The sequence below is a fragment of the Schistocerca gregaria genome, chromosome 1, assembly GCF_023897955.1.
Source record: "Schistocerca gregaria isolate iqSchGreg1 chromosome 1, iqSchGreg1.2, whole genome shotgun sequence".
NCBI classification, from domain to species: domain Eukaryota; kingdom Metazoa; phylum Arthropoda; class Insecta; order Orthoptera; family Acrididae; genus Schistocerca; species Schistocerca gregaria.
The window spans coordinates 465,640,953-465,655,336 of record NC_064920.1 but is presented as its reverse complement, the minus strand read 5'-3'; the positions used below and the strand labels follow the sequence as shown (position 1 = coordinate 465,655,336).

Sequence of the window (14,384 nt, the reverse complement as noted above, 5' to 3'; positions counted from 1 at the left end):
TGCCTAGAACCGCACAGCCACTCCGGCCGGCCCTTGAATTACTTCTTCCTGTGATTCATATTCATCATTTTCTGACACTTCTTGTCCTGTTCCTGAATCATGACCGTTTTCATGAACACAATCCTCAGTCTCTGAGTCAGCGCTATCACTATGAGCATCTTCATCACTCAGCTCATTGAACCATTCCACCCATAAATTAGGATCTCTGCTAAACTCTGACCGAGGTTTTTTGCCTTTGAAATTTCTTCAGCAATTTAGAAATAAAGAGAACACTAAGCAGCAAGCAAGAAAGCAATACAGACTTGCTTTGTTTCAGATTGTGACAGCAAGGCTCACGCGGATGACAAGTGTCTTCCAAACTATAATAATGTTTCATAAACAATGTATCTTTCGTAACTGAAAGACAACAATGATTGTAGTTAACAGCCGCAGAGTTAACAGAAAGATACTGGAAATAGCGCGACCTGAATCCAGCCCTGTCAGACAAAATGGAGTGGGAAAGTCACATCGTTGGCGAGTGTCATCCGTACGAGCAACGGAGGGTTAAACTAACGTACACTAAGAACAACACACACACACACACACACACACACACACACACACACACACACACACACTCACATGCCCGAGGGAGGACTCAAACCTCCGGCGAGACGGGCCGCGAATTCCGTGACATGGCGCCTAGACCGCGAGGCCATTCCGCGCGCCTGAAGAGATGTCTACCATTTCTTACAGAACTTCGTTTAAAAATATCTTGGGGACGGAAACCAGTATAATCATCGAGCTTTGCCTATTTATGTATATATTACCAAACTAAGCAAAGAGTATTACGCGACATTTCTAAAGATATAGTAGGTTATGTAAAATTGCCTTGTGAGTAGTTCAGTTTACTCATGACTGATAATTTTTTTAACTAGAATACTATACATAACGGAAAAGAGAACTTTCAAAAGGACTGTAAGATAAAACTTTGAACATAGCTGCTAAGAGATGCAGTACTTACAAGTCACATATTAAAAAAGATCGAAGCCGGAAAGGCTACGTCATTGTCAGTTGTGAGATGGCGAGCCGCTAAGTACTGCTCGTACTGTGAACAAGGGTTGCAACAAGACTCAGTCTTTTATAATATGTGACTTGTAAGTACTGCATCTCTTCGGGTCAATACAAATTTTAATTTTATTAATGTACTATATACCTAATATGTTTTAGTACAGTTAGTCTAATTCTGAAGACGACGCTCATAGTAGCGTCGAAACCAGGTCAATTTTGACTTAATATTTGTGACCGAGGGCTTATTTGTTCCAATATAGGACTGTAAGATAGTAAGTTTGACACGAGAAGTAGTACATAAGCACCAGCGGTAACAGTAAACGAATTCCATGCTTAGTGTCCTGAGTTTTGCTATCTTCTGCTATGTCTGGTAAAAAGTATTTATCTCTGAATGATGGCAGTGGCCAATGTTTTTTTTTTTTTTTTTCATGTCAGGGTGAGTGTACGGCTGGGCGAGTGGGACCAGCGCACAGACGTGGACTGCGACGGCGACTTCTGCGTGCCTCCGGCACAGGACTTCGGAATCGAGCAGTCCATTCCGCACCCGGAGTACACCCCTAAGCTCTCCAACGACATCGCGCTGCTCAGACTCGACCGCGACGCTCCCTATTCGCGTGAGTGATTTGCTGCTGGCTGCTCGTCCTCGCAACGCCTCTGTAGTAGCACTGCCGAACAGAGGAGTGTAATGTACCGTGTCAGACTGGTACAGTGTGTCAGACATAAACGCTTCCCACAAGCCCATTGCCAGTACTAGCTGCAGAAAGAGATACACCCTGAAATGACTATCACACCAGTTGAAATTGAGACGGCTCCATTCACTGACCCCATAAACGCACGTCTGAGGCAACTCATTGTGTACAATAGTAACCAAAACAATGTGTTTTGATAATTTGAGCAAACTATTGACGATGAACCACTGTTAACACTGTAGATGGACTTAGAAGTGTAAGGAAGTCTGCATGAAACTTTGTCCAGAGAAATGTCAAGCAGTTACACGAATAAAATTTTGCTTTTTGACATGTCAGTATGTATTGCGAAATACAGAGGATGGAACAGAAATATAGAAATACCAAAAATACCCCACATTGCCACGCCCATTCGATGTAGGAAAACAGGTGGCATTCGAAATACCTTCCAGTTTACTTGGAATGGATACATACAGGTCCTGTGTGGTTTTCGAGGACTCTTACACTGTTCTTCCTGCAAAACAATATCAACGAAGCCAGAGCTGGATATAGATCACGCAACCCTCTGTCTAAACTGTATCACAAAGGCTCCATAATACCGAGAGCTGATGACTCAGGCGGCCAGGACACATGTGACGTTTCACAAAACCAGTCCTTGACGATGTGAGCTGTGTGAACAGGAGCCCTTTCGTCGTGGAACACAGCATAATTTTCGGGGAAGAAACGTGCTCCATGGGGAGGACCTAATCAGTCAGAATAATCAGATAATCCTTCGTGTTAACGCAACCTTGCAGAGTAATCATGGGACCCGTCGAACACGCATTTATCCCGGTATTTCCATATATCTGTCCCAGCCTTGCAAATTTATGGAGTTGTTTAAGTTTGGTTTTTTGTGCGTTTCCATCAAATGGGTAAGTAGGTATGCTGTACCATCCTAAAATGCTTTCTAGGCACTTTATTGCCAATCCAAATCAGTCAATGGAGGTGAAGTATTGTAAATAATTTTCTTTCTTTTACACTTTTAAAACTTTGCCGTTGATGTCCTCTGCTCAAAGCTGCCTATGAATTCAATTATCTTTGCTTATAGTGGCAAACTCGGGTTGGGAAGCCCATAATTCACCAGGTGTCAGCAGCTTTCGTTTTCACCTTATGTATTCCCTCTTTTTGATTTTCTAATGTATAAAAATTGCCAGTTATTTTTTGTATCCTGAAAACTGTTGTTATTAAACAGTATCGATAAAATTTAGAATTGTTGTATACAATAAGAATGTCTGTAGCTGGAATAGTTGCTAATAATTTTGTTAATTTAATATTCTTAGAGACACATTTCTTAAAATTCCAGCTTTCATCACACCAATCTGTTTGCCTGTGGCTCCTGAGATGAGGCAGGCGACATTCGTTGGGAAGAATCTTGTTGTGGCTGGATGGGGTGACACCAGAGACGGTAAGCGCCTCCATTTGTCAATTGCTGTGGAAAATGTATTCTCAATAAAGGCACAATATTATTGAAACTTCCTGGCAGATTAAAACTGTGTGCCGGAATGAGACTCGAACTCGGGACCTTTGCCTTTCGCGGGCAAATACTCCACCATCTGAGGTACCCAAGCACGATTCACGCCCCGTCCTCACAGCTTTACTTATGCCAGTGCTCCAGGAGAGCTTCTGTAAAGTTTGGATGGTAGGAGACGAGGTACTGGCAGTAGTAAAGTGATGAGGACGGGGCGCGAGTCGTGCTTGGGTAGCTCAGATGGTAGAGCACTTCCCCGCGAAAGGCAAAGGTCCCGAGTTTGGGTCACGGCCCGGTACGCAGTTTTAATCTGCCAGGAAGTTTCATAACAAAGCAAACTCCGCTGCAGAGTGAAAATCTAATTCTCGAAACAATATTATTGTGTAGCGTCATCTTGGTGAACCTCGACACTCTTATTTTGGGTTAGGTACTCATCTGGATCAGACATTATTTACTGACTTAAATAATAACAAAACAAAACGTACGGTATGGCGCCAATCTGAAGACTGGCAACAAATGCTCCAAATTTTAAAACGGTTCTCAACCGCTCAGAACATCTTTCTCTCTGTTTCATACACACACCATCTTTATGGGTAAATTGGACAATATAATATGAGTATATTGATAAGTCATTGTTGTCAGCATAGGGTAAATAGAAAATTATTTGTATGAGATTTCTGGTCAGGGAAGTAAAACTGGATCATCAGAATTCATGAGATTTTGAACTCCAATGGTGATGGTATTTTTAAAGCTTCTGGTTATTCAGTGATGTTCCTTTTTAATGTACTCCATTCAACTTAGTTCATGATTGATTTTATTGATCTTATTTTGACAAATGCAAGTGTGCAACCATCTTGAAATGAAATCTTATATAATGACCATCACTGTGTTTGACAAAAAAGACTTCTTGGTGGTGACACAGGGACATCTAATCTTTGATTTTTCTTGTTAAGTGTTCCACAGATATTAACAATACATGTTATAATATGAAAGGTTATTTGCTCAGAATTTTAATACATTCTTTGAACGTTGTGCATGATTACATCATAGCTCTTCACAGATAGAATAACTTTTCTAATAGATAGTATTACATCTATTTAAGAGATTATATGCTGTAAAAAGAGTTACCAAGAAGAATTAACTGCCCTTAAAGAAATTTATGTGGTGTATTTTCAGAGGATGAGGGCCAGAGCTGAATTCTGAATATGTAGAAGGCAGTGAAAACCATTTTCCCGGCTGCTGTTAGATTTAACTTCCCTTCCATAACATGAAAGGTACAAAGCGAAGTGAGAGTTTAGGTTAGTTCACAATTTACATGTGTTTCGTTAGTCAGGCACTAAATTTGGTGCTATACACGTACTCTCCATATGATTTGAATGGCTCCTACTTACACTGTTTTGCAATAAAATCCTGAAATGCCTAAATCCAATTAGATAATTCGAACCTAAATTGTCAGGCCGAGTGCGCGTTAACCAATTTGTGGACATTGCAGTTCAAGCATTTCATGACCTCACATGCAGGTTGACTGACTGTGCAAGTGATGAAATTTAATTCTTACATTTCGTGACACTGTTTTGTTATCCATCAGCATTATCTGGCTGTCGAGAAAATTGTTTTGGTTGACACACCTCTCCAAAGCAAGTAATTCTGAACCAGAACCACTACATTTTACAAGGCTGAGTGCACTCTGTTGCCTTCCTATCAGGAAAAAATCCTTTGCAGTACTACTCAGCTAACTTACGTACACTGTTTAGTAATTTCCGCGTTAGTGTAATAAATCTATTTCAACTTCCATTAATACATTATTTCTTGTTTCATATTATTGGGCACCCGCATGAACTAAGAACCTTGCTGTGGTGGGTGTCTTGTGTACCTCAGCCTAGCAAACAGCGATAACAAAAGTGCAACCACAATTAAGAGTTGCCCGCTGAGGGACCAGACAAATGTATAGATGCTGAAAATGGAGCTGCAGCATTTCCAATAGTTGCACGGACATCACTCTTGATGTTATATTGATGTTTCTTCGTAAAATCAGCCAACATGGTCTTTCTGTGCTGGTACAGTGAATGGCTGAAAGCAAGCAGAAACTGCAGCCTAAAGATTTTTTTTTGGAAGCATTCAGTTCCTCTACATGATTGAATGATAATGGCATCCACTTGGGTAATATATTCAGGAGAAAAAAAAGTCTCCTATTGGATCCCCAGGTGCGGACTACTCAGGAGGATGTAGTCATCAGGAAAAACAGAACTGGAATTCTGAGGATCGGAGCTTGGAATTATAGATCCCGTAAGCTAATAGGAAAGTAAGTTAGAAAATATGAAAAAGAAAACAGGTAAGCAGAAGTTACATAAGTTCAGTGACAGATTGGACAGGACTTAAGGTCAGGTGAGAACTGGGTCATACAAAAATTACGACAATAGAGTAAGAAAAAGAGTGGGTGAAACTGGCTGGGGTATATGTTGAAAGAGTAAGCAACCTGGTAGGATTTAGCTCAGAGCATAAATTAGTCGTTACTAACACTTGGTTTAAGAATCCTGAATGAAGATTGTATATGTGGAAGGGACCTGGAGACCTGGAAGTTTTCGGATTAATTAGAGAGAGATTTTGCAGTCACATTTTAAACTGTTCATCATTTGCAGTGACTGATGTGGTATCTGAACAATATCTATTGTTTACGAATTGGAGATTAAAACTAAAGAAATTGATAAAAGGTAGACAATTAAGGTGATGGGACCTGGATAAGTTGAAATAACCAAAGGTTGTTGAGGGTTTGAGACGGGGCATTAGGCAACGATTGACTGAAACAGGGAAAAAAATATAGTAAAAGGCGATGGAGGTAGTGAAGGCAGTAGAGTTTCAGATAGGTAAAAGACGTGACCTAGTTGAAATGCTTGGCTATCACAGGAGATATTGAATGTAAGTATCCTTGTCGAGAGTCTTGTACCATAGGAAGCAAGGGACTGGATGTTACTATGGGTGGCTGGTATCCTCTTTCTATAACACAAATGCATACGGAGGCCGTATGGGCCCATAAGGCCATGAATCTGGGGGAAGAAAAGCAGCAGAATCACGGGGCAAATGACACCGACGACTTTGGTTGTGGTGGCGGGACCTGCAATCAAGTATATAACAGAGTCAATGTGTACCTGGATCACGCCTCCTTCGCAGCGCCCACAGGTGCCATAAGCCCTGAGAAAAACAAGATCGCGCGGCGCAAAGCGATAGTTGTGGGCCACTGGCGTCGCCAGATGCTGCGGCGAGAGTAGCGAGCGGAACAGCGTCCGCTGGTGGCGCCCATACTGAAGTTCCGCCGGTGAGAGTCCGCCTCGTGGGTGGGGGCGTTAAAAGGAGAGGAAGAGCTGGAGCACTTTCTGTTCACAAAACTGTGAGAAATCGCGCGAAGTGAACTGTGGTCCATTGACCAACACTTGTGCTTCTGGTAAACCTCGTTTGTGACATAGCTATAAGTAACACACATTAATCTAAGTAGTTCGTAGCTTAAGCTTTTTGCTAAACATCGCCCTGTATGTTTTATGCAATGTCGTTACTGCTGTTCAAGAGAAAGTATTCTTCATGCATGCAAAGGGTCGCAAGAACATTTGATTAGTTCAGGACTAAATAAAAGAAAATGAACTACTAACCAGTTTCTTCCGTTTTATTATTGTATTATTAAAATCAGCAAGATATATAAATTTCCCTAAAGACTGATTCCTGCTGTCTTGGAGAACAAACTGAGGACAGGGACCCATGTCCGGAAAGTCATCTAACGATGCCATAGAGCATCCAAACCATACGGGACAACGGCTACTTCTAAACGTCCCTTTCGACGACGAAGGAGAATTCTTATGCTCTACAGTACTGTGGCGGGCGTAGGCGCGGTTGTTCCAATCTGACGACTTCAATGCTGACAGTCTCATCGTGAGGAATTCCATTAAGTAAACGTAAACTTGGTCCATAGTAGGCTGCAATGAGATGTTCATTTAATCGTGGGATAAGCTAATTTCGACTAAGCGTCACTGTCAAGCACAATTGTAATATTTATATTTCATGTCATTTTCAAATCAGTCTTAATTACAAGTACGAAGTAGCCATTTTCCCTTTATTTTAACATCGTATTCAGAAGTTTGCTCTATGTGCAACAACATGTTGTTGTACGTAGAGAGAACTTCTGAATACGATGTTAGAAGCTGTCCCTGTAGTACGGATCCTTTCGTAAAATGACGGAATATGACTATTTCTTACTTGTAATTAAGTGTGATTTGAAAAGACTTGAAACACAGATGTTACAAATGTGCTTGACAATGACGTTTAATCGAAATTAGCTAACCGCACGATTAAATAAACATCGCACTACAGCCTGCTACGGGCCATGTTTACGATTAGTAAGCTTGTGGAAGCTGTGGATCCCCACAAAGGCAAAATCTTAAGTTCCGTTTAGGTCTGTTAGGGCACAAACATACAATAGCTGCAGAATAGGTGGGACAGCGCGAGGTGTTCATCCCTGTTAGCGACATTAGACGCTCCAGGCATGGTTTCTTATCCCCGAAGCACTCCTCAAGACACCCTTTACAACCTGCCGAAGTTGGTTGGTGTCGTTTCGTTACACCCTGTCTGTATATTCGCTCCTCACATGACCACAGCAACTTTTAGAAGGATATTACAGTTTTTGATTCACGGTCCTATGTTAAATCAAGCTTTCCAATGACACAACTCAAACTGTAACACGTCCTTCGAATGCAGATTAATGTTGATAGTAGAAGAGTGTAATGACAACTAATTTCTCAGGCGTAGTATAACAGAGAGTTGCCGGAACACTAAGTGACGTCTGAACGGAGCGTTAAAGTGTGCCTCTGCATCTATACTCCGGAAACCACTGTAAAGCATATAACAAAGGTATTTTGCATTGTACCTCCAATTAACGTTTCCTCTCTCTCCATCTGTGTTGGAGCTCAGGAAGGATGACTGGCTACGTAACTCTGTGTGGTCTGTAGTTGAGCTAAACTTGCCTTTCCTGTGCAACGGTAACGGTACGTAGGAGTCTGTAGCGTATTCTCATGTTTCTCAGTTAATACGGATTCTTGAAACTACGTTAGCAAACTTTAGCGAGAGAGTTGTTTATTTTCAAGCGCCTGCCAGTTGAGGTTTTTCGGTATTCTCAATACTCACTGCCTAGGCCAAACAGACCTGTCCCGTTACGTGCTACCCTTCTTTGTATACGTCCAGTATCCTCTGTTCTATTTTCTGTGGATCCAGTTTTGTTGAACAGTAATCGAAGAAGGGTCGAGCTAGTTATTTATAACTAGTTTCTTTTGTAGACCGATTTTATTTTTCCAGTGTCCTATCAGTGAACCGATGTTGGCTATGTTTTACCTTTGACTGAACCTCTGCATTCCATTTCATGTCCCCACAAACTGTTACACCCAGTTTTAAGATGACTGGTTGTTGTTGTGACCTAATGATATTACTGTGAAGTGATATACATTTCATGCTTCCTCAGTCGCACAATTTAATTTATCTGTACATTTAAAGCAAATTGCTAATCCTTACACCAAACTGAAATCTTATTAAGAATTTGCAAGGATGTTTGAAAGGTTGTGTGACAGCACATCTGATTATTTAGTGGAAACTACACAGTACTGTTACTAGGCAGTTGCCTGTAATTGTTAAGTGCATGGCGTAGGTTATATTGTACCGTTAGTAGTCGATAGCTTTCCTGTTCCTTTCACAAATGGAGCAATGGAGAAACGACTGTCTGTGCCTTCATATGAGCCATGATTTCTCATCTTCTCTTCGCGGTCCATATTCGAAATCTAAACGGACTTCAGTAGACTAGAACAGAAGTCAGCCGCAAATGCCGGGTCTCCAAACTGTCTCAATGGTGCTTCGTGAAAGGAACATCGTCTGCCCACCAGGGATTGGTATATGAGTTCACAGAGCATGTCTGGAACTCATCTTTATCGAACCTCCTGGTAACAAATCTAGCAGAACGCTGAATTGCTTGAATGTGTTTCCTTTAATTTGACCTGATGAAGATACCAAACACCCAAGCAATACTCAAGAATAGGTCACACAAATATTGTATTCTCGGTCTCCTTTGTAGATCAGTTACGCTTTCATCTAATTTTCCCAGTAAAGCAAAGAGGGCCATTCACCATCCCTGCTACTGACGTGAGGTCCCTATTCTATTTCATACCGTTTTGCAACGCCAAGACATTTAATCGACGTAACTGCTTTAAGCAGCACACCACTGATACTACAGGTTTGTTTTTCTTACTTATCCACATTAACTCACATCCTTCCTACAATTAGAACCAGGTACAATTCGAGATACCAAATAGACATTCTGTCTCACTTTTCCTGAATCATCCGACAGACACTCGACACTTTCCCTTATGCTACAGCATTATCTGCGAACAGCCCCAGACACCTGCTCATTGTGTTATTCAGTCTGGTCCTGTCGCAATTTCCATTGGGCTCTCTTGACAGTAACCTTGTCTCTAACGAACATTCACAGCCAGGACCCTGTGCTAGGTTATATTATGTAAGTATCTGAGCCACTCACGTATCTAGGAACCAATTCTGTTTGCTTGGACGTTCTTTAATGGTGTGAGGTTGTGCACTGAATCAAATGCTTTCAGGAATTCCGGGAATATGGTATATCCCTGTTGCCCTTCAGCTACGGTTCACAGGATATTGTGTGGGAACAGGGCCAGCTGAGTTTCGCATAAGTGATTATTTAAATTCGTGTTGATTTATCAAAAGACGTTTCAGTGTCTCAAGGAAATCTCTTATATGTCCATGTTTTGGTTAAAAAGTACATGTTGGTTTACAGGTTACAACACCCCAGTGAAGCTGTATATACAGCAACCGGTGGTGGACGAGCAGACTTGCCAACAGAGGTACTCACGCTGGAACAGGCACATCATGCCATCTCACATATGCGCCGGCAGCAAGGAAGGCAACAACTCCTGCTACGGCAGAAGTGGCAGCCCACTCATGGCCTTCGAGGGCCAACCGGCCAGGGGTTTCCTCATCGGCGTTGTCTCGTTTGGCCCCATAGTGTGCAACAAAGTGGACACTCCCACTGTCTACACCCGTGTCTCGTCCTTCCTCACCTGGATACTTGACAACATTAGACCTTAACGTCACACACACGTCACACACCACACCACATCATACCATACAACACATCTTGCTGGCCTGCCGTCATGTGCATCGTTTGAGTGGATGCGTACAGAAGAGTATATCAACTCATAAGATACTAATGTTCGCCTCAGCGATATTGCAAATGAAGAGATGTTAACTCAAAGTATGATCTGCTGTCGTGCTGTTTCTCACCATTTCCTTTAAGAAATTCGTAGCTCCATTATTAAATTTCCTCTCATTGGTATCGTTATATCTAATTTCATTCTTAAACTTTTCTTTTCTGTAGATTTTTGCCTACAATACACAACATTTACAACAAATTACCACTAAAGGAAGAAAAATGAAATACATTTGCTATGTGATCTACATGTGTTGGGTGGGCTGAGATGATGATTATGACAGAGAGGTTTATCTGTAACTTTTTATGAAATCCATTGTGTGAAAAGTAAAATTTGTTAAATTTCTGATAACTCCAAAACAGGTGTTTTAGTGCCAACTCAGACGCCAGAGCTTGAAAGCAGTAATCTAGAGGAACAAGTGCTTCAATGTAAATGAATACTGTACTGCCGAAATTATTCCTGTATCACCTGGCACAACACACTATTCTATTCAGTAATACAGCTAAGTTGTCCTTGTTTCTTCTGCCTCCAGTTTCCAGTTTCAAGAATTTAATTTGATCTAGTTGTTCAGACTCAGGTTTGACATCACCAAAGACTGGATTGCTTTTATCATATTTTTGTAGCTCATGACCTCAGAAAAGGTGTTTATTTGCGATACTTTATTAATAATTTAGGCTACACCACTTTTTGGGTCCTTGCCAGAATATACATTCTCTTATTTCCTGTGATACTGTTTGGTGGTGGCATGTGTGGATGCGTTCTCAATGAGGCAAAGTAATTTTGAACGTTAAAACCATGCTGTGCTTTCAAAGAACTTTACCAACTGTAATCTACTTCGTTGCCCTTGTACATCGCGGCACTAATCCCTATCGTAATTTATACAGGGTGTTACAAAAAGGTGCGACCAAACTTTGAGGAAACATTCCTCACACACAAATAAAGAAAATATGTTATGTGGACATGTGTCCAAAAACGCTTACTTTCCATGTTAGAGCTCATTTTATTACTTCTCTTCAAATCACATTAATCATGGAATGGAAACACACAGCAACAGAACGTACCAGCGTGACTTCAAACACTTTGTTACAGGAAATGTTCAAAATGTCCTCCGTTAGCGAGGATACATGCATCCACCCTCCGTCGCATGGAATCCCTGATGTGCTGATGCAGTCCTGGAGAATGGCGTATCGAATCACAGCCGTCCACAATACGAGCAAGAAGAGTCTCTACATTTGGTACCGGGGTTGCGTAGACAAGAGTTTTCAAATGCCCCTATAAATAAAAGTCAAGAGGGTAGAGGTCAGGAGAGCGCGGAGCCCATGGAATTGGTCCGCCTCTACCAATCAATCGGTCACCGAATCTGTTGTTGGGAGGCGTACGAACACTTCGACTGAAATGTGCAGGAGATCCATCGTGCATGAACCACATGTTGTGCCGTACTTGTAAAGGCACATATTCTAGCAGCACAGGTAGAGAATCCCGTATGAAATCATGAAAACTTGCTCCATTGAGCGTAGGTGGAAGAACATGCGGCCCAATCAAGACATCACCAACAATGCCTGCCCAAACGTTCACAGAAAATCTGTGTTGATGACGTGATTGCACAATTGCGCGCGGATTCTCGTCAGCCCACACATGTTGATTGTGAAAAGTTACAATTTGATCACGTTGGAATGAAGCCTCATCCGTAAAGAGAACATTTGCACTGAAATGAGGATTGACACATTGTTGGATGAACCATTCGCAGAAGTGTACCCGTGGAGGCCAATCTTCTGCTGATAGTACCTGCACACGCTGTGCATGGTACGGAAACAACTGGTTCTCCCGTAGCACTCTCCATACAGAGACGTGGTCAACGTTACCTTGTACAGCAGCAACTTCTCTGACGCTGACATTAGGGTTATGGTCAACTGCAAGAAGAAATGCCTCGTCCATTGCAGGTGTCCTCGTCGTTCTAGGTCTTCCTCAGTCGCGAGTCATAGGCTGAAATGTTCCGTGCTCCCTAAGACGCCAATCAATTGCTTCGAACGTCTTCCTGTCGGGACACCTTCGTTCTGGACATCTGTCTCGATGCAAACGTACCGCGCCACGGCTATTTCCCCGTGCTAATCCACACATCAAATGGGCATCTACCAACTCCGCATTTGTAAACATTGCACTGACTGCAAAACCACGTTCGTGATGAACACTAACCTGTTGATGCTACGTACTGATGTGCTTGATGCTAGTACTGTAGAGCAATGAGTCACATGACAACACAAGCACCGAAGTCAACATTACCTTCCTTCAATTGGGCCAACTGGCGGTGAATCGAGGAAGTACAGTACAGACTGACAAAACTAAAATGAGCTCTAACATGGAAATTAAGCGTTTCCGGACACATGTCCAAAGAATATATTTTCTTTATTTGTGTGTGAGGAATGTTTCCTGGAAGTTTGGCCGTACCTTTTTGTAACACCCTGTATACTGTATTTTTGTTACTCATAATTCATAAGTAGTCATTTGTAAATATATCTTCTTTCACTGCTCAAGTTCATATAAAACCTCATAGTCGAAGGAATGCCTGGTAACGGCTGATTTTGACTTTATATCCCAATCCACGTAAAATTTACGATTGTAGTAGTGTATAAAAAGGATGTTTTCTAGTTAATTTCTTATGTAACGTAGTTAATCTCTTATGTAAAGTACCACTGGAGCTCCAACTAGTGTGTAACCTATAAATTATGACTGCCTGTGAATAAAAGGTGGAGCAGTTAACTAGATTCTAGTGTAGTAGCAGTGTAACATTTTTTCCATCTTTATTGTTCTGGGGTCAAGGATTTTTTTGCCAAGTATCACCATTGTTCTTAAAGGACAAGGAACTCAGTCGCCTGAAAGCCAGTGCCACGTAGACACTGCAGGCTTCGACAACTAATGTATGTACATAGTCGCAGTTAACATTTATTACTGCCTGATGGGTCTTCTGATTCTAGAGAAATTATCAGCACATGTGAGGTGAAAATAAAACTTCTCAAGTTGTCAAACATACTTGCAGTAAATACGGATTTTGAAATATGTGACTATTCTGATATAATATTGAAGTACTCAGCAGCCTGTAAGTTTTTCTATTAATGTTTTATTCATACTGGTTTACAGTTCATGTTTTCAGATTCATATGTTGGTAATTTTTACAAACTGCATTCATAAACATATTAGCAATAAAGCCCTTCATTCTGCCACAAATATTTACATTTACTGAGTGATAAATTAGTATAGGATACCCAATAAACCATCTGTCCGATAATGCCATTGCACAATAGCCATTATCGTGACAAGTAACATGCATGCACGTCTGAAGGAACATCGCAATGTCCTTCTTAACAACATCGACACTGCAGTGTCGTATAAATTCTATTCATCTTAAAGTTACAAGTAGCAATTCGTGGTTGAGTGGGGGCACCGATTTTAAAAATCGTCAGCAGTGGAAAATACATGAATGTGACAGAAATTAGACTTAGAGCAGTGTTCGAGAGAGAGGATGCCAACACAAAGGTGAGCTGGGTACGTAACGACAGCTTCAACAGAGGACTCTCAAACGGCGGTGCAGGCTTCGGCAGCAACTATGGTTACTACTACGACATAGAGACCTTCAGCGTCAGCATCGACGACAGCTCCAACGTCGGCAGTATCCTTGACTTTCGGCTGAGAGATGGGAAAGGAAAAAGTGCAAGCGATGGACCGTGAGGTATAATCGGTGGACAGGCTGGGGAAGCCTGTGATACCGCATGATCGTTGCATCACGGTCTTCCGTCTGGATTACAATGTGGGGGTTTGCGACTAGAACACGATTTTCCCTGCCGATAGTATGAACGCTCACTACAGTCCGAAGAGAAGTTA

General features: G+C 41.7%; 1 protein-coding gene across 2 annotated transcripts in view; it reads left to right on the top strand.

Annotated features, from left to right (window-relative positions):
* The window catches only part of LOC126352770 (CLIP domain-containing serine protease HP8-like), a 62,223-nt gene extending 48,493 nt beyond the window's left edge, over positions 1-13,730 (top strand). For both annotated transcript variants that reach the window (XM_050002713.1, XM_050002712.1), the window contains 3 exons: positions 1,486-1,664; positions 3,079-3,180; positions 10,076-13,730. In XM_050002713.1, coding sequence (XP_049858670.1) covers positions 1,486-1,664; positions 3,079-3,180; positions 10,076-10,386 — 592 coding nt within the window. In that variant the 3' untranslated portion in view covers positions 10,387-13,730. The remainder of the gene's footprint in view (positions 1-1,485; positions 1,665-3,078; positions 3,181-10,075) is intronic.
* The last annotated feature ends 654 nt before the right edge of the window (positions 13,731-14,384 follow it).